This window comes from Falco rusticolus, chromosome 15, assembly GCF_015220075.1.
Source record: "Falco rusticolus isolate bFalRus1 chromosome 15, bFalRus1.pri, whole genome shotgun sequence".
In the NCBI taxonomy this organism is placed as follows: domain Eukaryota; kingdom Metazoa; phylum Chordata; class Aves; order Falconiformes; family Falconidae; genus Falco; species Falco rusticolus.
This window is the reverse complement of record NC_051201.1, coordinates 23,029,259-23,054,675: the sequence shown is the minus strand read 5'-3', so window position 1 is coordinate 23,054,675 and position 25,417 is coordinate 23,029,259. Positions and strand designations below refer to the sequence as shown.

Below are 25,417 nucleotides of genomic sequence, written 5' to 3'. Positions count from 1 at the left end.
GGGGCAGGTGTGGTGCTGCAGAAGCGTGGCTTCCTCTGGCCCCTCCATCTCCAGGGACGCGCAGGGGTGTCAGGGTCTAGGACCTGGACTGGCGGGGCAGGTCCGATCCACAGCAGCCACGATGCTCCCTGAGGAACCCAGTGCCATGTAACCGCAGCGCCCGGCAGGGTGGCAGCCTGCATTCGCAACAGCGAGATGCGGCCCTTAACTGGGGACACTGCGAGCTCTCCTCTGCTCTTTCCCGCTGGAGGCTGGGGGGGCGGGGGGCGGGCCGGTGCCTATGCTTTGCTCTCCCGGGGTGGGCCGGCCGGGGTCGGGGCGCGGGGGGAACCACAGAGCCGGGAGCACGTGTGCTCGGGCGCCCGTCCTGGCGCTGCCACCGACCAGCACAGCCTTGGCCATGTCACTGCGCCGCCCGGCCATGCCACCCCCGCTGCCAGCCGGCTGTGCCACGGGCCAGGGGTCTTTCAGGGAGCGGTGGAGCAGGGGGTGCGGGGCGGGGGGGGGGGGCGGGCTCCAGCCGCCGTCTTCCCGGCAGGAAGAGCCAGGAGGGCAGGCAGCCCGGGCGAGGGGCGCTGCGTCCCGCCGGGGCTGGCGGAGCGGGGGGTGGGCGCGGGACCCCCGGCCGTGGCGGCGGCGGCGGCGGCAGCGGGGGAGGCGGCGCGGGCCGTGCGGCCGCCATTGGCGCTGGCCCTGCCGCGGTTTCCTGCCGAAATCACATGGCTCCCGCGTTTCCATGGAGAGCGCCGGGGTGGGCGCTGCCAAAGCTGCCCGAGCTCCCCGCTTGCTCCCCGTCCATGGGAGTGGAACAAAGGGGATGCACCGAGCCAGGCCCACTCTCGCTCCCCGCCTCGCCCCCCGCCTCGCCCCCCGCCTCGCCTGGGACATGTGAGTGCCGCCGGCACCCCTGCACCCGTCCCCCGCCCGGGAGGCGCCGGCCGCGGGGGCAGCGGGGCGGGGGGAGCGGGGCGGGTGGCTTTCGAGCAGGGGCTACACCCTCGGGGGGGCCACGTCGCCGTCCGCCACCGCCTGCCGGGAACCTCGCCCGCCGCCCGGTCCCGGGGTGGGCGCCCGGTGCGCGGCTGCGGCGGGCGGGGTGGGGCGGGGGGCACGGCCGGGGGGCTCCGCTTCGCTCCCCGCCGCTCCCGGGGCGTCTCCGCACCCTGCGGCAGGGCCGGCACCGCGGCCGGGGAGGGACGGCCTGACCGCGGGCTGTGGGGGCGAGCACCCCTCGCCATGTCACCCGGGGTGTGTGTGTGCCCCGGCCCTCGTCCCTGGCTCCTTCGGCCGCTGCTGCGCTCCCGGGTTTGGGATGGCGCCGGCTGTTTTCCTCTGCGGCGTGGGGAGCCCTGCCCGGGGCCTCGGAAGGGCCGCGCAGGGGGTAGGGCCGGGCGGGGGTAGGGGGCACGGCCGGGCCCTGCGGGCCAGGGGTAGGGCCGGGGGCACAGCCGGGCAAGGGTGCAACAGGGAAAGCGTATGGCCAGGCAGGGGTAGGGGATACGGCCGGGCAGGGGGTACGGCAGCACAGGGGGTACAGCTGAGCAGGGGGCATGGCCAGGCAGGGGTAGGGGGCACAGCCGGGCAGGGGCAGGGAGTACGGCTGGGCAGGGGCTACGGCCAGGCAGGGGTACAGCTGGGCAGGGGTATGGCCGCTGCCCGCAGCCATATAGGGCCTTGCCCGAGTGTCTGTGGGCCACCACAGCCATCGGTCCTGGAGGAGGTGCTGCCCCCATCTCCCCCCCGTCATACCCCTGCACCCAAGCAGGGCTCCGGGGCATGGGGGGCTCCGGGGGGACCTGGGTGCTCCATGTCAGCTGGGTGCTGCCTCCTCCTCCTGGGTGACTGAGGGAGGAATGCTCAGAGGAATTAATGAGACAGATCGCGCTTTGTTGCTGGCCCGATCCTTCTATCTCCCGCCCTCCCCACCCTGCCAAGAAGTGCTTGGGAAGGCCTCACACCATTAACTCTTTCCCTGCCACATCTCTGGCTGTCCCAGGACTTGCAAGCAGCCTCGGCGGCTTTTACCCTTGCCAGATTCCCAGAGGAGACTGCTGAGGCCACTGGGATGTCCTGGCCTTCCTATAAACCCTGGGCTGGCTGAGAACCTACCTCTGGGCTGGTGGCTGAGGACCAGCCTTGCCGTGTCCCCTGGGCAGGGCTGGCTATGACGCCGCACAAAATCGAGCAGTGCCGGGCTGGCAGCCCACAGCGTTGCTTGTCCTCGGCTGGCAGAGTTCCCTGATGCATCGCTGCAGGCCCCCGGGTGGAGAGGAGCTGTGGTGGGAGCTGGTGTGGTGGTGGCCGAGCCCCCGTGGAGGACCTGACATGGTGGGGTTGAGTGTGGGAGCACGGGCAGCGATGGGCAGGGCAGGGGTGGGGTGTGCTGGGGTGCAGCCGGTGGGATAACTGTTGATCTGCATCAGGGACAGTGGTGGGGACAGGGGCATCCCTTTCCAAACCCTGCCTGAGGCTCCTGGCCAGAGCTCTTGCTTTCCCCAGGAGTCTACCCAGGGCGGGCATTGTCCAGTCCCTGCTGCCACCCTGAGAGGAGCTGGGCAGGGGCGTGGGGATGTCCCCTAGGGGTGCTGTTGTGCTGAGCACTGGTGGCCAAGGCTTGGAGGGAGTGTTGGGAGTTCCTGCTGTGTCTCTGACTTAAGGGACAGGACCTGGAAGACCCCTCGCCGGCAGGGAGCTGGCATTTGGGGTCCCCAGGGGACAGTGAAGGCAGAGCAAGCCCTGGCTTTGTGTGGGTTGAGGCCATTGCCAGGCTGGGACGAACTCCCTGCCTTGTGCTTTGGGTTTATTTATAGGGCTGCCATTTATATCGCTTCTATTTCTGCTGCCGTGTGGGGATGATGCGAGGAAGCGAGGGCTTGAGTCTGACGTGGCCCTGGTGCCTGGATGCGGGGTGCCCGGCCCCTCCAGCACAGGATGCTGCTGGGGGCGATGGTGCCAGCCTGGCTGTGGGTAGAACCTGGCTCAGCACAAGGGCTGGTCCTTCTCCACCCCTTGGGGCATCATACCTGCAGAAAAAACTCCACATATGATCTGCAGCGTTGGGCTGTGAGGATTTTTTTGAGCTGGCTTTGATGGTTTCTGCAAAAAATAAAGTCAGAGGGGTTGGCACTGTGGTAGGGGTGACCATCTGCAGATCTAGAACTGGGCTTTCCCAGACCAGGACTGGCTCTTGCCTGGCCACAGGTCACCTGGTCACCCACCATGGTTCTCCAAGCCATGACGGTGGGTCTTTCTGCCAGAATTGACACCTTCTGCCTCTGCTAGGTCTCCCCCGTGGCCAGGAGCTCTTTGGCCCCTCACCGGATTGGTGCCTACGTGCTAGCACTCATCTCCCCAGCCTCTTTTGGCCAGCAGTGACTGCTGCCCGCTGCACACCTGCTGAGCCTGGCCTGCGCCCTTTTGTGCCACATTTCCAGCTGTGGTGACATTCCCACCCATGCAAGGGTGTCTGTGTCAGGGGACTGCTTGTCTGGGAACAGCCTGAAATAACTTCTCCATCACCTTGGTTTTTAGTGCGGGTGCCACCAGGGGACCGTGCTCATGTGACTGGTGGTTTCTCCAGGGCTGAGCTGGGTGGGCACAGCCTCAGTGCTGGTGGTCCTGGGGCCAGCATGGAGCAGTCAGGGAACCTCTCCAGGACTCAGTGCTGGCAGGACATGGGGTCTCTGGGAAGCCAGTCCTGTGTCCCATGGAGGGCAGGGAAGTGGGAGTGTCCTTCTGGGGAGTCTGGATTTTTCTTCTGCCTGTACACGGACTGGCCATGGCTGTACATGCGTGTCCAAGCACTGCTGCCAACAGAGAGTTTTGTTTGCATGTTCAGCTATTGTGGTAAGGGTGGGGATGCCCGGGGCAGCTCTCCCGGCCTGGCTAGAGGAGGGCATGACAGGGACACCCCCAAAAAGGGTGCGCTCGGGGCGTTACACCCGCATCTCTGCCATGTAGGAGGGATGGAGGCAGCTGCCCTGGCTGGTGGAGCTGAGCTGAGCATCCAGGGAAGTCCCCTGAGGTGGGGAGGTGACTGGCACCCTGTGTGGCCAAGGGGCTGTCCCCTTCCCTGCACCCGCTCCCTGTCCCTGGCCAGATCAGGGACAGAGATGCATTTAACTCAATTACTGCCCAGGCCCTGGCAGTGCTGGCACAGCTCATGCCCTTCCTCTGCCCTCCCTTGGCAAGGTGTCCCTGAGCTGGCAGGCCCTGCCGGGAGCCGTGCAGGGTGCTGTGAGGTGCTCGGAGATGTCTGATGCTGCATGCCCATGTCCTCCTTTGGTGTCCTCTGCCACCTTTTGAATGCACGACCCCACCTCCTGCCTGCTCCGGGCGGCCTCCTCGTGGGTGATGCCCAGGATGGTGCTGTGCCGCACGGCTTGCCTGCGCTGCCCACAGTCGGCTGCCCTTCACAGGGCTGCAGGCAGGGCTGCGGAGGGGCAGGGTCCCTGCAGGGTCCCCGGGAGGAGCACAGCCTGGCTGTCACCCCTTTGGTGGGGAAGCCTAGACATCCCTCCACTCTGCGTGGCAGTGGGGAGGGGAACGCCTCTTCCACAGTTCCCGGCAGCTTTAGCATGGCTTTCTTGTTAACCTTTAATGAGAACAAACGAGCTGGCATGGGCCGTGGCTGCGGGCGCGTTGCCTGGCCATGTGCCGGGCACTGGCTCCACATGGCTGCCAGCGCAGTGGAGGCTTTGCAGAAGGCTGGTTGGTCCCAGGGTGGTGCCAGGAGCGAAGCTTTTCCCCCGGGAGAAGAAGCAAGGGGTGAAAAGCTAGGCTGTGGCCCCCTGCCCATGGCAGCTGCTGGGTAGGACTCTGCCTGTCGGTGGGGAGAGCTGGGGGATGGGCTTCCATCCATCACATCCAGGCGAGACAGGAGACATGGTCTTCAAGCAAGTTCTGGAAGGCTGGGTTGGAGGTGAGTCCCCCTGCACCATACTTTGCAGCGTGCTGGGCTGCTGGCTCCCCTCCATGGCCACGATGCCAGTGTGGAGGCTGCAGGCAGGTGGGTGACAAGGTGCCTCCATTTGCCAGTTGTGGGGTGGTTTTCCCTTGGATGCTGCTCGCAGCCAGCTCAGTCTCACCAGCTCTTCCAGCTGCCCCCAGAAGCACGGGCACTGTGCACCCACCCGGACACCAGGACGAGAGGGTGCCCTGGGACGCAATGCTCTTTGGTGGCACTGCTGCAAGCCCCAGCTTGCCAGGCCTGGCTGTGCCTGGCTCCAGAGCCACACGCCTGAGTGCCTGTGGTGGGGCAGCTATGCATAAGGGAGTCCCAGGTGCTTCTGCCTTGTGGTGTGCTGGCCCTGTCCTGCACAGGGACCAGCAAGGAGAGGACCAGGTCTGGGCTGGGGAAACAGCCCCACAAGTGGCTCTGCCTTTAGGGTGGGGGTTAGCTGTCTGGGAGTACCCCATCTCTGTGAGCACCCCCCCCCCAAGACTCTGCTCCATGCTTTTCCCTCTGAACCTGGCCTGACCTTGCTCTAAAAGCAGCAGCAAACAGGAAAGGAGCCTGGGAGGGAGGTGTCTCTTCCTGCCCCAGTGACGTCGTGATGGCAGCTGGTCCCAGCCTGGATGGAGCTGGCTGCTCCAGCCTCTGGCATTGGAGCTGGAGGGGGGTGCCAGGCCTGGATACCCTAGCAGCAGGACCCATGCAGGGACCTACAGCGCTGGAAAGGGGTGACATCTGTGCCACAGACTCTCCTGGTTGTTTAGGGTATCCCTGTGCTCTAAACAGGGAGTTGTGGGGCCAGAAGGTGCTGCTGGGGTTGGCGTAGAGGGCAAGTGGGCCTGCCACGCTTCCCTGTGGGAGCGGGACCCCGTGGGGAGCACAGCATCCTTGGTTCCTGCATGGGAATGGCACCAAACATCTTTTGAGAGCCCTGTGAGGAACCCTTGGGGCTCTCCTCTCCCCTCTGAGGCTTTGGAGACCTGGATGACACAAACTGGGGGACATTTGAGCAAGGAGACCCTTTTCCTGGTGGCTCCTGCGTGATGCAGGCTGCCCAGAGGGATGCGTGGGAATGCATACCGTGGGAAGCCTGCAGTGAAGCCACGGCGGTTTTATATATATATATAGTTTTTTAAAAAGCATTGCAGAAGCGAGCAGCAGGGCTGCTGGCACTGCTCCCTGCAGTGGTGTGAGCATCAGCTGCCTGCTCTGCCCACGGCTTTATGCCTGCCCGCGGCAGCGCTGGGGCGAGGGGCTGTGCCTGGAGCATCCCCCCCCCGTTAAGGGGAGTGGCAGCGGCTCAGGGCCAGCGGTGCATTGGGCAGGGCGGTGTTTGCTCCCTGGCTCGAGCCTGCCCTGGGTGTGGGGGAAAGGGGATCTCCGGGGGGAGCAGTCTTGGGGCCAGCTGGCTGACATGAAGCTAGTGTGGCACGTGTGGCTGATGGGGGACGCTGCAGTGCCCGGCTCAGGCTGCCGCCCTGCTCTTCCCCCTGCTTTAAACCTGGAGAGGGGCTGGGGGGGAGTTTGCACCGCAGCAAGCTGCAGCGGGGCCCCCTCCCCTGTGACCGTGCCTCAGTTTCCCCAGGGGGGCGATGGGGAGGGCAGGATGTGGGCTGAGCCGTGCTGTGCTCCTGGAGCAGCCGGTGCTGGTGGGGCCCCTTCCCTCCAAGGGGGATGGGCACCCTCCCCTGTCCCTGTCCTCCGGTCCATCCGTCCTCAGCCCCTGAGTCAGGGCCGGGGCTGCAGCGCTGGGCAGTGATGTCAGCCCTCGGGCAGGGGAAGCGTGGGAGGAGACTGCGGCCCGGGGGGAGCCCTGCGGCCCGGGGGGAGCCCTGCGGCCCCAGCACGGGCGGGCGGACGGACGGCATGAGAGAGCAACAGCTGCCCGGGACGCCGACCCCAGCCCGAGCGGGACGTGCTGCCGCTGCCCACCATGAACGGCAAACCGAAAGGTACTGAGCACTGGCGGCACCGGGGCTGGCCGGCAAACGCTCTTGATTTGGGGACCCCCAGGTGTTTGAGGCTGTTCCGGCTGGGCTTGCGGGGGGCTGTTTTGGTTGAGCGGTTTCCCCAGGAGAAGAGCTCTCCCTGCCAGGGGCACCAGGGACATGGGCACCCACCACCTGCAAGGGACATGGTTGTCACCTCTGTGTCCAGCGATGGGGTGTTGGGGCAAGGTGCCCGTGGCAGGATAAGGCCCGCCAGCTGCCTGGCCTTGCCATTGCCCATGCTGAGGCCCAGGCTCTGCGCCTCAAGGCAGGAGAGGGGTCACGACTGCGTGCTGCTCCCGGGCAATGCATGCGTCCCCAGTGCCACGGCACCATGGTTTTTCTCAGCAAATTAGTTTTCTCCCTCTCATGTGTCCATGTTTTGTCTGTGGCTGCGCTAATGAGGACAAAGAGAGCCTGGCTCCATGTCGAGCATCCCTGGCACGGTGGCCCCGGGGGATCTGGGCAGAACAGGGGCTCTTGGGGCTACTCTTGCGCACAGGGGCAAGTTGCCTGGGAAGAATTTGAGGGGGGAAGCTACTGGTACGCAGCAGGGCACCCTGGAGGTGAGCAGGCAGTAGTGAAGGTGGCATGTGGGACCTTCACAATGTTATGCTAGCCCCGGGAGGAGGCTTCCAAAGGATCTCAGCACCTCAGAGAGTGGTCTCAGCCCACTCAGGAGCAGGGTCTGGTGCCCCTGGCTGGGCTGCAGTCCCATCTAGCAGGGCACGGGGGGTGAGCTATGGTCCCTAGGCTTCCAAAGCCATGGGGATCCTGGCTGGGTGCTTGGTCTGTGCCTCTGGTGGTAGGAGACCCGCTTCACTAGGACCATGTGGTCCTGGACTGGTTCTCAGGAGCCATCCTAGAAAACAGGTTGGGCTTGAGCACAGCCAAGCACTGATGAACCCCCGGCCCCTGCAGTGGCCACCTCCCTGGGTCCCAGTTTGGGGCTTGCATCCCCCTCTGGCTGCAAACTGGGAGCCCGTGGGATGGGTGGCAGGGTGGGAGGCTGCGAGCCCCCCCCCCCCCCCCCCCCCCCCGGGGAGCCAGCTGTGAGTGTCTGCCTGTGCCTTGCCCTGCCCTTCCTCGGTGATACTTCGCAGGGTAAATAAGCACTTCCTCCAATTCTTCCCATTTGCAGCTCCTTCCCTTTCCTGCCGCCCTCCCACTCGGCCCAAGGAGCCAGCTGGCCTCCCGGGGCTGTGAGGGTGGGTACCGCTGCCATGGACCCCAGCACCATGGGGCCAACAGCAACCAGCACCCATCCAGCCCCTGGCTCGTGGCACCCAAATGGCTATCCCCTGCTCCAGCGGGGTCTGCAACCCCGGGGCTGGGAGTTTGGCTCCCTGGTAGTCACAGGGGGTCAGGATGCCATTCCCTGAGTCATCCTGCTCCCAAACCCCCCCAGTCCCCCTCCTCGCCCAGCGCAGGGGCAGGCAGGGGGTGTCCTGCCTGCCTGGAGGAGAGGCAGAACATGAAGGTCAGGGAAGAGGTGGCTCCCAGGCTCCCCGTGACCAAGGTGGCATGGCATGGCATGGCATGGCGTGGGTCCCCGGACACTCCTGTCCCGTGTTCCGGGAAGGGACGGGTGGTGGGAGGGAAGAGCTGCTGCAGCCCAGCCGGGAGCCGGCCAAGGCCCAGCTGAGGCCGGAAGGGGCTGGTGGGGGGCCGGGGTATGCGCGGGGGCTGCAGGAGCTGCAGGACGCAGCTGTGCAAACAAGGATGCGCGGCAGGGCTGGGGGGAGCTGAGCCAACAGCTGGGGTTCGCAGCCTCCTGAGGTTGGCCCTGCCAGGCACCCAAGGTTCACTGGAGCGTGCTGGGATGGAGGGGCTGTGACGCTGGCATGAGATGGCAGGACACTCCACTTACCACAGACACCACAGGCAGGATGGACTGGCTCATGGCCACTGTGCCATGCCTTCACTGGGGGGACAGCAGTATGGGGGGGGTGTACACTGGTACCCGACTGTGCCAGCGAGGTGGCCACAGTGCCATTGGCATAGGGACCACAGCCCAGCCCTGCCAGCCTCTCCTGGGGAAGCCCCTTGGGTAGCCATGGGTGCCCTCCAGGGGTGCTGGAGGGTGCTGGGTCTGGCACCCTAGGCGTCGCTGGCCTCCAATGGGTGACTTTATTGGAGATGCTGGTCCCGTGGAGCCGTTGGGGCTGAGGATTCGGGGAGAGCCGGTCTGGGGCGTCTCCGACAAGGGCAGTGTTGATACACCCGCTGGAGCGACCTGGGGCTGATGTCTGAGTGTCGGAAACAGAAACCAGCTGGGACCAACCCAGCCGGTCGGACTGCCCCCCCCCCCCCCCCCCCCCCCCCTCCGCCGCTCAGCCCGGCATTCCTGGGATCCCAATCATCTCCAGAGCACCGGCTGTCGGGAGAGGAGCCGGCGGCCGGGCTGGAGAGCCCTGGGGTGGGCTCCGGCACCCCCGCCGCAGCACCCGCCAGCTGCTCACAGCTGCTGCTCTGCCCCGGGCAGCGCTGGCCGGGGCCGGGCGGGTGGACGGACGGACAGACGGGGTTGTTCTGCGCCCGGCGGTCTGCGGCGCAGGACGGCAAGGTGAAAAGCTTGGTCAGGAGGCAGCTTTGTTAGCCCCAAAGCCCTAATTAAGGGCAGGGGGTGGTGGGGCTGGCAGGGGCTGGGTCTTCGGGGCAGGACCTCTGCGGTTCCTTCTCGGGAGAGGGAGGGATGTGGCTGGGGCTCAGCCCACAGCAGGGACACGAGTGTGCCAGTGCTCTGCGTGGTGCCAGCCTCTGGTAAGCCTGGTGCGGGGCTCACCAGTCTGGGTGAGCCGCAGTGGCCGGCGGCTCCTTCCAAGCGTGCCCCGGGCCCTGCTCCCCGCGGGGCTGGCCATGCTGCTGCGGTACCAGGTACCTCTTATCTCGGTAATGTCAGGAATGCACCGCGCCAGGGTTTTTTCCTTCACCATGAGCCAAGTGTGCCAGGAGTGGAGACCACGCACCCTGCCTGCCCTGCCTCATGCAGGCAGCTCTGCCCACCGGCACCTGGCTGGCTGCCCACCTGTGCTGGGCTCAAGCATCCCTGGGGCTCCCAGGGCATTGCTCCCACAGAGCGAGGTTTTGGTGTCCCCCTCCCTGAAGGGGGTTTGGGGCCCTGGCATGCTGCAGGGTGCCAGCTGTGGGGATGCAGGATGCTGCGGCAGACAGGCTGGCACTGGCAGGACCTGGCAGTGCCCGTGGCCGGCTGCTGGGCTGGTTGGCAGCAAGTGCCACGGCTGCGCAGTCTCTTGGTGCCAACTCATGTCTGCACTCACCCTGCCAGTGATGTGGCCTCGTGTTGCAGTGCATTGCGGTGGGTGTTTGGGGGAGAGCTGGGTCCCTGGGCTGGAGCACAGAGATGTGGTCCCGTCAGCAGCTGCTGTTGATGGCACTGCTCCCCGTGCCAGCACAGGAGGCTCAGGTGCCTTGGAGCATGACCCAGTGCAGTTGCAGGTGGCTGCAGGAGCCTCTGAGCTGCTTGGGCAAGTGGCTGGGGATTGCTCTGACTCCTGGGGAGTTGTGCTGGGGCACTGGTCCTCCACAGCACCCCCAGCATCCTTCTCCCCTGCCACATTTTCAGCATTCCTGCCCTGGGATGCTCTCAGCATCCTTTTCCCCAGTGCAGGCTCCTGCCTCGGTGACCCACTTTAGAGGACCCTGTGCCCCAGATGGCGACATGGGCTGGGGAAGGGTGGGCTGGCAGGGCTGTGCGCACCCCGTAGGAGCTGTGACCTGCGCCACACATAGAGAGCCCCACCTTTGGGGTGGTGGGTGCTTTCCCTATGGATGAGCCACTGTAGCGCCAAGCTGGGCAGCAAGCACAGGTGCCATGGGCCTTGCTCACTTGGTGGGGAGCAGATTAAAGAGCCCTGCAGAGAGTAATCTGCCCAGGCCCTGCAGGTCAGCTGGGCTTGCCAGGGATTACAGCTCCTTCTAATTAGCTTAATTGGGACAGTGTTGTCCTGGAAACTGGAGGGACTATCACCCAGATAACACCGAGGCGGTGGGACCAGCGCAAGAGCTGCTCCGTGGTCCTGAGCTGGGAACCCGATGGACCTGCTGCCTCCTGGCCCCGCTGGCACAGGGGTCATTGGCAGTGACTGGCTCTGACCCCGAGCGGCCCCAGCTCGTGCCTCGCCCGGCCATGGCTGTGAGGTGGCCAGGAGCGCAGCACCAGGCAGATGCCCGCTGGCGGCCGAGCAGGTCTGTGCCACGCAGGGTCGGCTGGAGCCGGGCTCTGTTGCGCCGCGGAAGGAATGGGGATGGTGGTGGGACCCCCAGCAGCGCTTGCATCCCTGTGCCATCCCTGGTGCTGCTGAGGCCAGGGGCTTGCTGCCCGCCATGCTGGGGGCAGGAGGAAAGGCGGAGTAAGCCCCTGACGGTGTGGGGAGCTGGCTCTGGCCCCATCTGCCAGTGGGGGAAGCTGCGTACCCCTGGAGCCCTGCCTGGCTTTCCGTGGCAGCGTGTGTGACTGCTGGGCACGAGCCCACACGGTGCCCGGCAGCTCCTGGCTCCCCAGCCCACAGCTTGGCTCTGGGGTCTGGCAGGGACAGAGGGGTTGAGCCAGCACCAGTGGTGACTGGGGTGAGATGGAGCATCCAGTACCTGGCTCCTGTACGCTGGGCTCCTCTGTGTGCCCCGCTGGCACTGCTGGGGTGTCGAGGCCAGCAGCCCCACAGCCCCTGCTCTTGCCTTCTGCTTTGGGCTGCCCTTGCCAAGCCCTGGCCAGGGCTGCAGCGATGCTCTCTGCAATGTGGGGTGGCAGCTGGGTCTTGGCCCCAAAACTCAGAAATCTGCTCCATCCTGGCTGGCATCGACTGCACTGACTGTGGCGGGGACAGGCAGGTACCGGCAGCAGTGTCAGGACTCCTGGCACCATCTCTGGCACTGCCAGGAGCAGTGGGCAGGGCTGTGGCCACCGTGGGGCTGGCCACGTGCTGCCTGTGTGGACTTTCCAGGGTCCGGCAGGGAATGGCTCGGCCTTTCCTTCCGCGATGCAGAGCTCCTGGCAAAGGAGCCAGGACTTTCCAAAGTGCTTTGTTGTGTGTGGGTTTCCCTCCTGGTTGCTGGAGCGGGTGGATGCGAACGCAGAGACAGCAAAGGGCTGCGTGGCTGGGTCCAGCCCCACGCCCTTCCTGCCCTGCAGTGGGGTGGCACGGGTGACAGCCGGACATGGGACAAGGTGGGGCTCAGGAGGAGGTGGCCAGGCTGGGACACAGCGCAGGGTTTGCCACTGCCATGTCTGGGAAGGGCCATGGTAGGCACTGGGCATCAGCCCCTTCCTTTGGCTCCCACAGGAGCTGAGCTGGGACATGTCCGTCTGTCTGTCCCTGCTGAGTGCTCACTGTGTCCAGAGCCCTGCTCCACCCAGGGCAGGGCACCAGCAGCGTCCTGGGGGCAGCACAGGACCCGCGTCCCTGGTGCCACCGGGACTGTCCCTGGGCTGAGACGGAGGGAAGGCTCCCAGCCCATCATGGCTGCTGTAGCCACCCTGGTCCATGGGTGCCCTTCTTGGTCCTGGTGGCAGCCCTGCCTGCATGTTTCTCCACCCTGCTGCTGGTGACTCGCTTCTCTTGTGCCCCTCAGGGAGGCCCTCCAGGTCACACTCAACGATGTCCCTGTCTGTGCGCCCGCAGCGCCGAGTCCTGGTCACCAAGATCAATAGGAGCCAGTCCTTCGCTGGAGTGAATTCAACAGCCGACCGGCCCTTCAGGTAGGAGATGGGTGCTTGTGCTGCTTGCCACGAGGCATAGGGACAAGCTTGGGCATGGTGGTGGGACCTGCTGCGCATCTCAAGGCACCTTCCCAACCCGCTGTCCCAGCATGTCTTTCAGGGACCTTTGTGGTACCCAGGGGATGTTGGATGGGGGGGCTGCAGGTGGCATTGAGGCCAGATAGGAGACAGAACCCGTCACCCCCCCCTTCTGCTGTGCTGTGTCCCAGGCTGGGTGAGGACCTGGCAGCCCTGCAGCTCCTGCCACCCCACGTGGAGGGGGCAGGTGTAGCTCACCTTCATTCTTCAGCCAGCTCTTGAGAGCTTCTCTGTGACCACCTCTTGTTTAATGGGTGCGGTGGAGGAGCTGGGGTGGCTTTGAAGCATTGTGTCTCAATGGCCTCAACATCCTGCGGCAGCCAGTTTTGGGGTTTGAGTGCTGGCGTGAATCAGGGGTTCCTCTGGGTCATTTCAAACCTGTTGCTGAAAGGTTTTATTGGCTGCGTATCAGATGTGTTGCAAGGAGCAGCCATTCCCTACTCGTCCTTTTCAGCCACTGGTGATGTTGCAGTCCCATCATACCCTTCCTCCTCCTCTCTGCTGAACCTCATGTCAGTGAGAACCACCCCACACGCTGTGCATCCCTGCCACCCTCCTCTGTGCCACCCCTAGCTCCTGGCTGCACTCTCACAGGTGGTTCTTAGGACGTGGACATGCTGTGCGTTTGGGTTGCGAGACTATGGCATTTGAATGCTTTTAATCCCTTTTCCTAGCACCCAGCTAGGCTCCTTACCTCCCAGTGCACCCACCAGTGCCAGGGGAGAGACATCTCTCAGCCAAATGGCTGGGGAAGGCAGCGCCAGGCTGCCTTGCCAGGTTGTGGACACTTTCACTGGGTGGGCACGAGCCCAGGCAGAGCCTCCCTGTGCTGGGAGCAGTCCTGCAGCCCTGCTCGGCTCTCATCCCCAAGTCCTGTCCAGCCTCTGGGCCAAGGGACACTTTCCAGGCCACTGGCATATCGCTGGATCTAGGGGCTGCCATAGGGGCTTGCCTGGGGACAGGGAAGAGGGAGGGCTTTTGGATGCCCACAGCCAAGTGGCTCATGCTTGTGGGGGATGCCTCCAGGGACCACCCTGGAGGATGGGAATGAGGAGGGATGGTGGAAATCAAGCACTGACCCATCGCTCTAGCTCAGGAGGAGGTCAGGACATTCATTTCCCCCCACCAGTGATTAGGGGAAGTCTTTTGGCCACTCCTGCAATGAGTGGCATAGGATGGGAGGTCTGGCCCTGGGCTGGGAACTGAGGAGTGTCTCTGGGGCACTGGTGGTATGATGATGCCTTGGAAGGAGGAAGGGAAGAGCCGGTCTGAGTGGGGCGTTGCTCACTGGGCTGGGGAGCGACTCCCTTGCACAAGGCAGGAAGGGTGGTGTTTGGGTCCTGGGTTCTGGGTTGGCATCCCTTTGGGTCTGCCGGCGAGGTCCCTGAAGCGGTGGTGGGGCAACAGGTGGCCAGCAGCTCCATGCAGCAGGTTTGGTGACATCTGGAGAGGCGCAGAATCAGTGAGGATGTCCCTGCCCCATGTCACTGCACTCTGTGATGGGGTGACAGGGCTGCCTGTCCCCAGGATGCTGTGGTGCTGCCACCCACTGGGATCCCTGCCTGTCCCTAGGAGCACACGATAGCAGGCCAGCAAGCAGACGGTGGCATGTGTCACCCTGCCACAGTGCCCAGACCACAGGGAGCACCTCCGTGCCCCTGGCAGCCTGGGGTGCTGGGGATGGAGTAGGGCAGGGCCCTTTCAGAGGGTGGCCAGGGCTGGGGACGTCCCCATGGGCACTCCAGGAATGCAGCCTGGCTCCAGCTGGTGCCTTTGCTCTCCTGACTGGCACCTGGGACCCCAGCCCTCTGCGGAGGCTACCCTGTGGCCAGCCTCAGACCCTGCTGGGACGGGGTTACCTCCCCGCTCTTCTCCACTGCCAGCTTCACAGGTTCCTCCTTGTCCTTCCCATGGCTTTGGGGCAGCCGAACGCAGCTGGGGGGGCTGCAGGCATGTGGTGCAGGCAGTGCTGCCCAGCCTCACGGCCCTGTCTCGCCCAGCCCCGCTGGCTGGTTAAACTGGCTGCCGAGGATTCTTGGGAGAGGCAGGCAGGTCTGGGCGGACCTGGCCTCCATCCCAGAGCTCCTTCTTGCCTCGAGACAGGGTGCCTGGCAGGCTGGGCACCCAGGCAGACCCTGGTGCTGTGTGCTGACCCCAGCTTCCCAGGGTTTGCCTGTTTCTTTCCCCAGGAATCTCTCACCCTTCACCCCCACTGTCTCCCGCAAGACTGGCTCCAGGGTCAGTAGGATGTTCTCAATGTCCCACAAATCCCCACCACCCAAGGTGCCTCAGCCCAACCGCCTCGACGAGGTGTACGAAGCTCTCAAGAAAGGTCTGACGTAAGTGCTTGGGCTCCCCATGGCCGGGTGGTTGGAGGCAGGGAGCCCCTGGGGGGCACGGGGACAGCTTGCCATGTGGGTCAGGGTTGGCAGCTCTCTGCTGTCACCAGGCAGGGACATGCCAGGTCTCCTGGGCGCAGTGCCTTGGGGTCCCGGAGCTGTGTGGGGTCCCACGTAGAGGCACACACGGGCTCCCTTGCCTGAGTGCTGGAGCGGCAGCTGGGGATGCAGGCCCAGATGTGCTGGGTTGGTGTGGGCTGTGAGTGGTGGGAGCCCTGGGCACAGTGTCCCAGCCTGACCCCCGTGCTGTGGTTGCCCCAGAGCCTACCTGGAGGTGCACCAGCTGGAACTGGAGAAGCTCAGCACCCAGATCCGTGAGTCCAAGAGGAATTCGCGCCTGGTGAGTGTCGCTTGGGAAGAGCCTTACTGGGAGCAGTGCTTTGGGCAGACGGCTGGGGTTGTGGGCACAGCTGGGGCAGCTTGTGGTCCATCTGTGTCCCAGGGCAGAGGCTGCTTGCTTCTGTGGGGACGTCAGGGGCCAGCCCAGGCTCTGGTGTTGGGCTGCACAGGGCTCCTGTCCTACTGTCATGCAGTCTCCAGCCCTGGCTGGATGCTGCATGTCTCCACCAACATGCTAAGGGTGGTGGATGCAATGTGCTGGGTCTCCTTGGGTGGGCAGAACTGGCTTTGTGCTGCGTCTTATCCCTCTTCTCTCTCCTCCAGGGCTTTCTCTACGATCTGGATAAGGTAAGCAGGAGGGTCGGTGCCCTGTCCCCCTTGTGTCCCCCTTCCTAGTGCCTGGGATGTGCTGCTGCCAGCCCCTCCCCACCTGCAGTGCCCTGCTGTCTGCCCCTCGTCCCCTGCACGGCAGAGTGCCCGTGGGGTGGGATCAGGGCTCTGTGGGCAGCATGGGTCCGGGCAGGGGATAAGCAGAGACAGGCAGGGGCTTGCAACCCACTTTGTGTCAACAAAAGCTCTTGTTGGCGAGTGCTGAGCCTGGGTTAGCTCTGAGGCTGGGAGAAGAGCACCCTGGAGCCCGGCGTGTCTCCTGGGAGACAGGGGAGGCTGGAGGATGCTGCAGCACATGGGTGCAGGTGCAGCCTCTGCTCTGTTCAGTGCCAGCTGCCACCCTGCGCCTTCCAGGAGGGCTGGTGACCAGGACCCAGCACAGGCACACAGCAGGGCACATCCTGACCTGCAGCTCCTCTGCGGAGCGGTTGGGCTGCTGCTCACGCCGTCTCCTCTACTTTTCCAGCAAGTGAAGTCAATCGAGCGCTTTCTACGTCGCCTGGAGTTTCATGCTAGCAAGGTGAGAGCTGGGGACCAGGGTCATCTGGGGGCAACCTCAGTGCAGCGCTGGGATGGCTGTGCTGTCCCCTGCTCTGCCTCTCACCGCAGTTCGGGCCCATCCTTGCAGATAGATGAACTCTACGAGGCTTATTGCATCCAGCGGCGGCTGCGTGATGGAGCCCACAACATGGTCAAGGCTTACAGCACGGGCTCCCCAGGCAGCCGGGAGGCACGCGAGAGCCTGGCCGAGGCCAGCAAGGGCTACAAGGAGTACACAGAGGTGAGGCAGTGGGCTGGGGTGGGCTGGCAGGGTGCTGGGTCCCATGGGTGGCTGCTAATAGGTGCTGTCCATCCATCTGTCCCCAGAACATGTGTCTGTTGGAGAATGAGCTGGAGAGCCAGCTGGGCGAATTCCATGTCCGGATGAAAGGTAAGGAAGGCGTCCTGCTCCGTCCCTGGCCTGCTGCCTGCCTGCCTGCTGTCGCTGACCCCTCCGCCTTCTCTTGCAGGACTGGCAGGCTTTGCCCGGCTTTGTGCTGGTGACCAGTATGAGGTTGGTGGGACCATATGGGTTGGGATCTACTCTTCTCCTGCCCTTGCAGTCTGTGGGGTGCCTGGGGGGTGTAGGTGGGCACTGGTGTGGAGGGCATGCTGCAGGGCGGTGGTGGGTGGCATGGGTCCCTGGCTGTGCCTGGGAAAGTGCAGAGAGCACCCACCACCCTAGTGTTGTATCTCCCCCACACCCACATCTCTGCATCCCCAGATCTTCATGAAGTATGGGCGGCAGCGGTGGAAGCTGCGGGGGCGCATCGAGGTGAACAGCAAGCAGGTGTGGGACAGCGAGGAAATGGTTTTCTTGCCCCTCATCACTGAGTTCCTCTCCATCAAGGTATGGTGCAGAAGTGGGCAGGGATGGTGTGGGCCGGCTGCCACCCTGCATCCCGGCAGGGCTTCCCTCCAGGACCTCACCTAACCCTCACCCTCACCAGGGTGGGAGGAGGCTGTCTGGTGGTGCTGGTATCCAGGCACACAGCGTGATGCAGACATGGCATGGATAAGACAAAGTCACAGTCTTCATCTGTTCTTATCCCTCTCCTTCTGCAGGTGACAGAGCTAAAGAGCCTGGCCAACCACGTTGTGGTGGGCAATGTGTCCTGTGAGACCAAGGACCTCTTTGCGGCTCTGCCCCAGGTAGTGGCTGTGGACATCAACGACTTGGGCACCCTCAAACTCAGCCTGGAGGTGACCTGGAAGTGAGTGTCTCAGCAGGCATTGCTGGTAGCATGTGGCAGGGCTGGGGATGCCTGGTGTGGTGTGGCCAGAGGTGGCCTGCCCCAGGCTCTCCCCCATCCCAAAACTGGGCTGCAATTATGGAAAACCAGAGCTGGACCAGATGGGGTCCTGGTGTCCTGCTTGCTGCAGAGCAAGGCCAAGACTCCCCCCCAGGCTGGCACTCCCCCTCACCTCCCTGCTCTTCTCCCCAGCCCCTTTGACAAGGATGACCAGCCCTCGGCAGCCAGCACTGTCAACAAGGCCTCCACAGTGAACAAGAGGTTCTCCACCTACAACCAGAGTCCACCCGACACCCCGTCCCTGCGGGAACAGGCGTTCTACGTAAGTGCGGCGCCAGGCAGGAGTAATGTGGGAGGGGTGGCCCGTGGAGGGGTCGCGTGGGGACGTGCCCAGGCTGCATCCCAGAGGGTGGCATGGCTTCGGCACAGGGGTGCGCAGCTCCTCTCCAGCCATCCGGCCATGGCTCCCCGGCACCGGCTCCTCCCGTGCTCACAGCTCCTCTTCTCTCTGCCCAAGAGGCCGGGGCGGGCGGCCGACAAGCACGGTTGGTCCTTGCTGGACATCTTTCGGGAGACACTCTTCAAGAAGCTGTCTCAGAGCTGCTCCTGCGGCGACGTCTCCTCGGCCGAGCTTGGGAGATGGCCGCAGCAGGGCCGTGTAAGTGTGAGGGCTGGAGCCGGCCAGTAGCTTAGCCCAGCAGTGTGGCCATCCTGCAGTAGCCGTAGCCGCTCCTTGTCTCCTGCTCACTAGCCCTCGCTGACGCCCAGAGGCCTGATCCTGCCAGGTGGGGGTCTGGCTAGCCCTGATGAGGCAGTCCCCCAGCTTGGTGAGCCTGGGTGGCGGAGCCTGGCTCCCTCTGGTCTGCATGCCCTTGTGCAAGAGATGGGCACTAGTGAGTAGAAAGCTTGTCCATGTCCCTGCACTGGTGGCATTGGCATGCTGTGCCGTGGCATTGGCATGGTGATGGTGCTGGTGTGGCGCTAACAGGGTACTGGTGTGGCACTGGGTCAGTGATGGTGACCCACTGGCATGGCACTGCCGTGATGGCCAGCGCTGCCTCCCATGAGCTGGTGCTGGAGCTGTTGCCATCCTCGCAGCTGTGGTGTGTTGGTGGCCTTGCCTCTGCGTCGCACCCTGCAGTGCTGGGGCTGGGGCTGGCCACCATGCTGGGGAGCCACTGGCACCCTGGGGCTCCAAGCTGTGTGTGGCTGGGCCTGGGGAGATGGACACCCCCCCGGTGTGGGTTGCAGAGCAGGGCTGGAAGAGGCAGCTGTGATCTGCCAGATCCTCACTGCTCGTCCTGCTGCGCTGGCAGAGCCGGGGTGGTGTGGCAGCCTGTGCTGGAGGTCACAGCTGCCTTGGTGCCCCCCAGCTTGGCTGGCTCTGCTGCTGGTGAAGGGAAGGCAGCTGGAGGAGCAGGGGTGGCCAGGGGGCTTGTCTGACACCATTTTTCCCCCCTCCCCAGAACATGCTGCGGCGCCAGGAGGAGCTGGAGAATGGCACAGCCTGGTCCATCTCCTCAGAGTCCTCGGATGACTCCTCCAGCCCACAGCTGTCCGGCGGCGCCCGCCATGCCACACACAAGCCCATCGTGCAGCCCGAGGTGCAGGCGTCCGCCCCCGCCATCGAGATCTCCTTCTCCCAGCAGCCGGAGGAGGGGGCCGAGGGGAGCGCCGGCATCCCCCCTGCTGGGAGCCATCTGGAGGAGCTGGGCAACAGTAAGAAGGAGACGGTGGCCAATGGGCATATGCCCTACTCCCGGACTCTGAGCCACATCAGTGAGGCCAGCGTGGATGCCACAATGGAAGCCAAGGCTGCAGAGAGCCCCTGGGAGCTTGCACCCAGCCCGGAGGACCCGAGGATGGGCGAGCAGGATGCGGACCCCCTCCCTGGCGCCTCAGTGGCAGCTGCCATGGCAAGGCAGGACAGGGGTGCTGAGGCCAAGCCCCGCGCCTCCGTGGCGTGGGCTACCTCCTGTGAGGTGGAGGCCAGTGGGGCCGAGGTGCGGAGCCAGGTGCCAGCACAGGGTGGCTGCAGCACCGGCATCCCCTTGGCACTGGCACAAGCCTCCGTGGAGGAGAGCCCCGTCCCCACCATGCCACTGCCTGCCAGCGTCCCTGAGGTGCCACGGGGGAAGATGGTGGACTCAGGTCTGGAAGAGGCCATCAGCCTCCTGGGCTCGGCCCTGGATGACTATCGGGGGCAGTTCCCAGAGCTGCAGCCCCTTGAACGGGAGCTCAAGCGCCTGGAGGAGATGTTGCTGGTGAGGGGCTCCCAGCAGTGCCCAGGGCAGAGGGGGATGGGGCCATCCTGGCTGGCAGTGCCCAGGGATGCGGGTGGCAGGGCCATACCGGCTGGCAGTGCCTGGGGACATGGGGGATGGAGCCATCCCAGATGGCAGTGCCCAGGGATGCAGGTGGCAGGGCCATCGCGGCTGGCAGTGCCTGGGAACAAGGGGCTGGAGGCACTGCTGGCAGCGCCCAGGGATGTGGGTGGCAGGGCTGTTTTGGCTGGCGAGCCACGATCTGACCCCGTCGTGCCTTCCTCTGCAGCAGAAGCAGGGCGTCTTCCTCAGCCGGGCCTCCAGCATCAGCCTGACAGTGGAGCATGCGCTGGAGAGCTTCAGCTTCCTCAACACCTCCGACATGGAGGACTCGGAGGGCTCTGAGGAGGAGTCCCTCCAAGAGGAGAGGTGTGCAGTGGGGCCCACGGGATGGGGCGTGGGGCAGGATGCGCCCTGGGGCAGTGAGGACAGGGCTTGCCCAGCTCTGCCAGGGTGCCCAAGCACATTCAAACCAGCCCATCACAGCCCAGGGCAGGTCTGGGTCAAGAAGCAGCAGGGTCCGGCCCTTCCCGTGGCATGGTGCCACCCTGCATCTTTCTATGGGGCTGGGCTGGCAGGCAGCCCCCATGTCCCTGGGACCTCCTCCTTTGCCCAGTCCTGGTGCCATGATACTGTAGGTCCTCCAGGAGCTGCCTGGCGGGTGAGGAAGGGCCAGGTGCAGGTCTCCCTGCACTGACCCGCTGCCTCGGTCTCTCCCTGGCTCAGGAGGGCTGGCAGAGCCCGGCGTGGCAGCAGGGCCCCCAGTGCTGGCGAGATGGGGGCAGACGACACTGGCATGTGCAGTGGCTCTGAGGCCAGCACTGACCCCATGAGCACCGGCAACGAGTTCCTGGATAAAGCCCTGGTGCTTCACCTCAACAACTGCAACCGCCTGCTGCTGGTGAGGAAGGGGCTGGGGCATGGTGGCGGGAGACGTCCAGGGGTGGGAAGCCTTGGGGTGGGTTCTGGGTCCCTTGTCGAGGGGTCTCTTGCTGCAGCACAGAGGCTGTGGTGGGGCAGTGAGCTCTGTCCCTGAAGTCGCCGGTGTGGTTGTGCCTTTGCAGAAGCTGGGCACCTTTGGTCCCCTGCGGTGCCGGGAGATGTATGCCCTGGACAGGCTGCTGCAGGAGGCGCAGGTGCTGGAGATCGTCTGCCAGCTGACGGAGGAGCGAGCAGGAGCAGCTGGCTCTGCTGCCGAAGGTAAAGACATGTGGCCAAGGGGACCGTCCATGCCACCCCAGGGGCTGCATGGAGCCCGGTCTCCCCTCGAGCACGGCTGGGCGGCAAGGGGCCAGGCCAGCCAAAGGGCAGGAGCCACCTGCCCACTGCTGTGGCCCGGGGAAGCTTGACAGAACCTGTCCCCACAGTGGTGCAGTTCTCGACACGCAAGGAGGGTGTGCTGTCCCTTTGGGACCGCTGCGTGGAGCTGCCCAACATCTACACCTGCCCCGTGGAGCGGTTCCTGCAGGTGCTCAGCGCCCAGTATGTAGCACCCATCAGTGAGCAGCACCCTGGTCTGGCTGACACGGGTGAGTGGGCACCTGGGCTGTGCAGGGACAGAGCTGCCAGCCTTGCTGGGTGACTGTGAGTGGGGGTCTATGGACGCTGGGAGCCCGTAGAGGGGTGGCTCACCCCAGCCCTTTCCCACAGTGTGTGTGAAACTGGTGGAGGATGTGCTGAATCGGCGGCTGCCCCGGCGGCCTGGCAGTGCCCAGGGTGAGCAGGTCACCATCTTCCAGTACTGGAGCCACTTTGAGTCACTCGGTGCCCTGGTGCTTGACACCCATATGATGGAGCTGGCAGAGGAAGGTGGGTCGTCGCTGCCCCCCAACCCTGGCACAGGGTGCCAGAGGGGAGGGTGGCCATAGGGGATCGCCCTGCAGTGCTGCCATGACCACCTCCAGGTCTGATCCAGTGCACTGCCCGCTCCTCTGCTGCCTTCCTGAGCACCCCGAGTCCTTGCTGTAGGTCCCCAGCATCTTGGCTTGGGTAACCCAGCAGCTCCATGCATTGGCACCCCATATGGCACTGGTGCAGGGTGCGCGGGGACGGGTTCGTGACGGCAGCAGGGGCATCTGGATGATGCAGGCAGTGCTGCTGGGCTCCCTGCACCTTGGCTCAGCCGGCGGCTCCCCACAGCGCTGCTGGCACAGAACCTCAACTCGGACGACCAGGACGTGGTGCTGCGTGCCCTGAAGCGCATGCCTGAGGGCCGCCTGAAGAAGGACGGACTGAAGGCGCTGAGCCTGCTCCTGGTGGAGGGCAACAGCAAGGTGGTGAGCGCCGTGTCAGCCCAGCTCCGCAGCTTGGCGGAAAACCCTCGCTTCCGCCAACGGGTACGTGCTGGGCAGGTCAGGGATGAGGTGGGCTGGTGCCACAGCCCCCGAGGTGCTGCCCCCCGCTGCCGTGGGCCGCGGCACTGACCCCCCATCTCCCTCAGGCCCTCGTGTGCTACCTGGAGCAGCTGGAGGATGAGGAGGTGCAGACACGTGTGGCGGGGTGCGCAGCGCTGGGCTGCCTGAAGGTGAGAGGGACGTGGGGTGGAGGTGACAGAGCTGTATCTTGTGGAGGAGTTGACATGTGATTCTGGATGCACCTGCACAGCCTCCTGCTCCTAGGAGAGAGGAGCTGGGGGTGCCCCCAGTGTGCCGGAGAAGCAGGAAGGGAAATGGGGAGGCAAGGGACAGGATGAGGGACTTCCCTGTGCGATGGGGCTGTGGTGCCCTGTGCTGCCATTCCCTGGGCTTTGTCCCTGCTGCCAGCCACACTCAGCCCCCTTCTCCCTTCTGCAGGCCAAGGAGAGCATTGAGCAGCTGGTTTACCTGTGCCAAACTGACAAGGAGCCTGTGCGGGAGGCAGCCAAGCAGAGCCTGATGCTGTGTGGTGAGTGTTCCACTGCTGCCCTCGGCTCCCTCCCCACCCATGGCACCCCGAGCGGCATCTCCTAGGGCCAGCAGCGCCCGTGGGACAAAGGGGTCCCAGGCTGGTCCCTGCCTACCCTGTGTACTCTGCCCCATTGTGCCCCAAGCTCTGCCAGGCAAGAGAAGCTGGCAGCAGGCAGCAAGGGCCAGGCATCCCGTGTCCACAGAGCACTAAGCCGGGTTGTTATTTATTATTTGCTAGATGGCACTGAGAGAACCATCTGAGTGGGTTTCTAGGCCTCCAGAGCGCGGCAGCTGCTGCACAGGTTGGGACATGTGAGCCGTCCTCCTCTCCCCGTCCCTGCTCCTGCCGCTTTGCTCACGAATGTCTCCGTCTTAGAGCCTGTCAGCCATGTCACGTTTTGGAGTCTGTGTGTCTTGGTTGTTCATAGAAGGTGCTGTCCCTGTGGCACCCTGGCACATGTAGATGCCTTGTGTCCCACGTCCCAGCAGACTGTCCATGTCACCATCTCTTGCTGGGGATGGCCACTGCTGTGGTGCCAGGCAAAGGTCTTGGAGCCAGCTTTGTAGCATGGATGTGTGCATCCCCTGTGTGTGCTCGGGGGTCCTGGGGAAGCCCTCAGGATCCCTGGGCCAGTGCATGCAGATGTGCACAGCTGTTTTGAGACACTGGAGCTGGTGCAGCCCCAAGCCTGGGTCCCTTTGCCCCACGCCAGGCTCTCCATGAGCTGGCGCTCCTACAGCCCAAACGTGGGTGACCCCGGCCCCGTGTGGGCAGGGGTAGAGCAGACAGTTGAACAGGATCTGCAGCATCTGAATCAGGAGCTCTGGGGGCTTTTTGCGCCAGATCCCAGCTGGGACCTGCCCAGGGGTGTGCTGAGGAGGATGAGGGAGGTCTCTGCTCCGTGGCTGCAGCACGCAGGCTCAGCGCTGCCAGGCATTAGCCACGTCTCCCTGGAACGGCCGGGGAAGGTGGCTGGGGATGGGCAGGGGCCAGAGCTGCTGCAGTGCAGTTCACTGACCACAGCCTGTACTTGCAGGGGAAGATGGTAAATCAGCTCACCGGCGGCTGGAGGAGACCCTGGACAGCCTCCCGAGGATCTTTGCCCCAGCCAGCATGGCCAGTACAGCTTTCTGAGATGCCACGCAAAGCCACCTGCCGCCCCCGGAGGGCAAGGGCACCGCTGGGCCGCCCGGGCACGGACCGGGGCCGGCCAGGGCCTGGCAGCTCCCACTCTCAGCAGCACATCTCAGCAGCACACCGCAGTGTTACCCCGCCACGGCCGCACGCTGCCTTACGGAGCACCGCACGCCACACCCCCTGCCCCTGGCCAGCGGCCCGCGGGGTGCCACGCACGCACCCCCGCGCAGGGGGGCTGGCTGCACATCCCACCCTCTGATTGCTATTTGAAATACAGCGGGAGCCCAGCCTTCCTGCCCTCCTCATTGGCCACAGCCTCGGGGACCGAGCGGCAGGGACGAGCGGCAGGGACACGTACGGGATCTCTCTGCCTCCTCTTGCCTTCCTCCTGCTCGAGGGCACGTGCCCTGTCCTGGAAGGCCCTGCACTTTGGAAACCATGCCGTTTCTTTCCAGGAGTTGCCTGGGCTGTGGGGACTGCTGCCCTTTGCCACCTGAAGTCCCCAGGACTTAAATAAAACAAAATATGAGATATTAATATATTCTGCTGGCGTTTCTTCTTTCCAGCTCCACGTGCTTCTGTCCGTCCCCGGCTGTGGCTGTAGGGAGCATAGTGAGATGTGGCCCCAGCCTTTCCTGGTCTGTTGGCAAGCGCCTCGGAGGGCAGGGGCAGGAGGAGCAACAAAGGGACGGACAGACGGAGGGACAGAAGCTGCCACCTTTTTTTTTTGTTTGTTTGTTTTATTTTTTATTTACAGATTTTTGCAGAAAAACAAAAGCAAAAAAATCTTTTCTATGTCTCTATAAATCTATATATAATGTAATTACAGAGAACAACTAATTTTGATTTTAAACTAGAAATAAAAACAAAACTTTAATGAGTGATGGTGTCACTGTGCAGGTGTTTCTTTGGCCCCACGGCCCAGGGGCAGGGTAAGCAAGTTGGGATCAGCGCAGCAGGCTGGAGGGTGGCAGCGGGGCATAACTGCGATTTCTGGCATTGCCCTGCCCTGCATCTCAGCCACCAGCAAGCTCCAGCCTGGGCCAGCATGTGGGGCTGCTGGGTGCCTCTCGCAGCCAGGTGTGCTGGAGACCCAGCAGAAGGTACAGAAGCCTTGGCCCTCCTGGCATGGCACAACCAGGGCAGAGGATCACCCTGGCCATGCATGGAACTGCGCAGTCCCACAGCACCCTCACTGTCCTGCCTTGCAGGGGTGCCATCACTGTGGCAATTTGAATGCCATTTCCAGTGTTGTCCTTATAAATGTGCAGATGAATGCTTCTGGACCGAGGGACAAAGCTGGGCTCAGCTGGGCGTTTCTCAGGTGCTTGGACAGCTGAGGATCAGCACTGCTCCCACGGTGGCCTTTGGTTTCACCAAAAGGGGAGC

The 25,417-nt window shown here is 64.2% G+C and overlaps 1 protein-coding gene across 5 annotated transcripts; it reads left to right on the top strand.

The window, feature by feature from the left end:
• Positions 1–723: 723 nt before the first annotated feature.
• Positions 724–24,565, top strand: RIPOR1 (RHO family interacting cell polarization regulator 1). Of its 5 annotated transcripts, XM_037409483.1 has the most exons (24): positions 724–888; positions 12,535–12,661; positions 14,950–15,099; positions 15,421–15,499; positions 15,823–15,846; positions 16,355–16,408; positions 16,517–16,669; positions 16,756–16,819; positions 16,899–16,942; positions 17,153–17,278; positions 17,494–17,642; positions 17,874–18,003; positions 18,199–18,339; positions 19,148–19,945; positions 20,235–20,374; positions 20,732–20,906; positions 21,070–21,205; positions 21,373–21,534; positions 21,656–21,814; positions 22,145–22,341; positions 22,446–22,529; positions 22,798–22,888; positions 23,129–23,192; positions 23,928–24,565. In XM_037409483.1, exons 1-23 carry the CDS (start codon positions 798–800, stop codon positions 23,149–23,151), a joined length of 3,297 nt encoding a protein of 1,098 aa, XP_037265380.1. In that variant the 5' UTR covers positions 724–797; the 3' UTR covers positions 23,152–23,192; positions 23,928–24,565. The 5 variants fall into 5 exon arrangements, with proteins under 5 accessions (XP_037265380.1, XP_037265379.1, XP_037265381.1 ...); XM_037409482.1 differs by lacking the exon at positions 23,129–23,192 and having other exon boundaries at positions 725–888; XM_037409486.1 differs by lacking the exons at positions 724–888; positions 23,129–23,192 and adding an exon at positions 6,630–6,906 and having other exon boundaries at positions 23,928–24,025.
• Positions 24,566–25,417: the final 852 nt, after the last annotated feature.

What these genes read in the sequence shown, in the direction of transcription:
- RIPOR1 (XM_037409482.1), top strand. Translation starts at nt 798, where the DNA reads ATGGGAGTGGAACAAAGGGGATGCACCGAGCCAGGCCCACTCTCGCTC. An exon ending in GTGCTGGTGACCAGTATGAG is followed by an intron (nt 16,943 to 17,152) that starts GTTGGTGGGACC and finishes CTGCATCCCCAG; the next exon opens with ATCTTCATGAAGTATGGGCG. An exon ending in GAGTCCCTCCAAGAGGAGAG is followed by an intron (nt 20,375 to 20,731) that starts GTGTGCAGTGGG and finishes TCCCTGGCTCAG; the next exon opens with GAGGGCTGGCAGAGCCCGGC.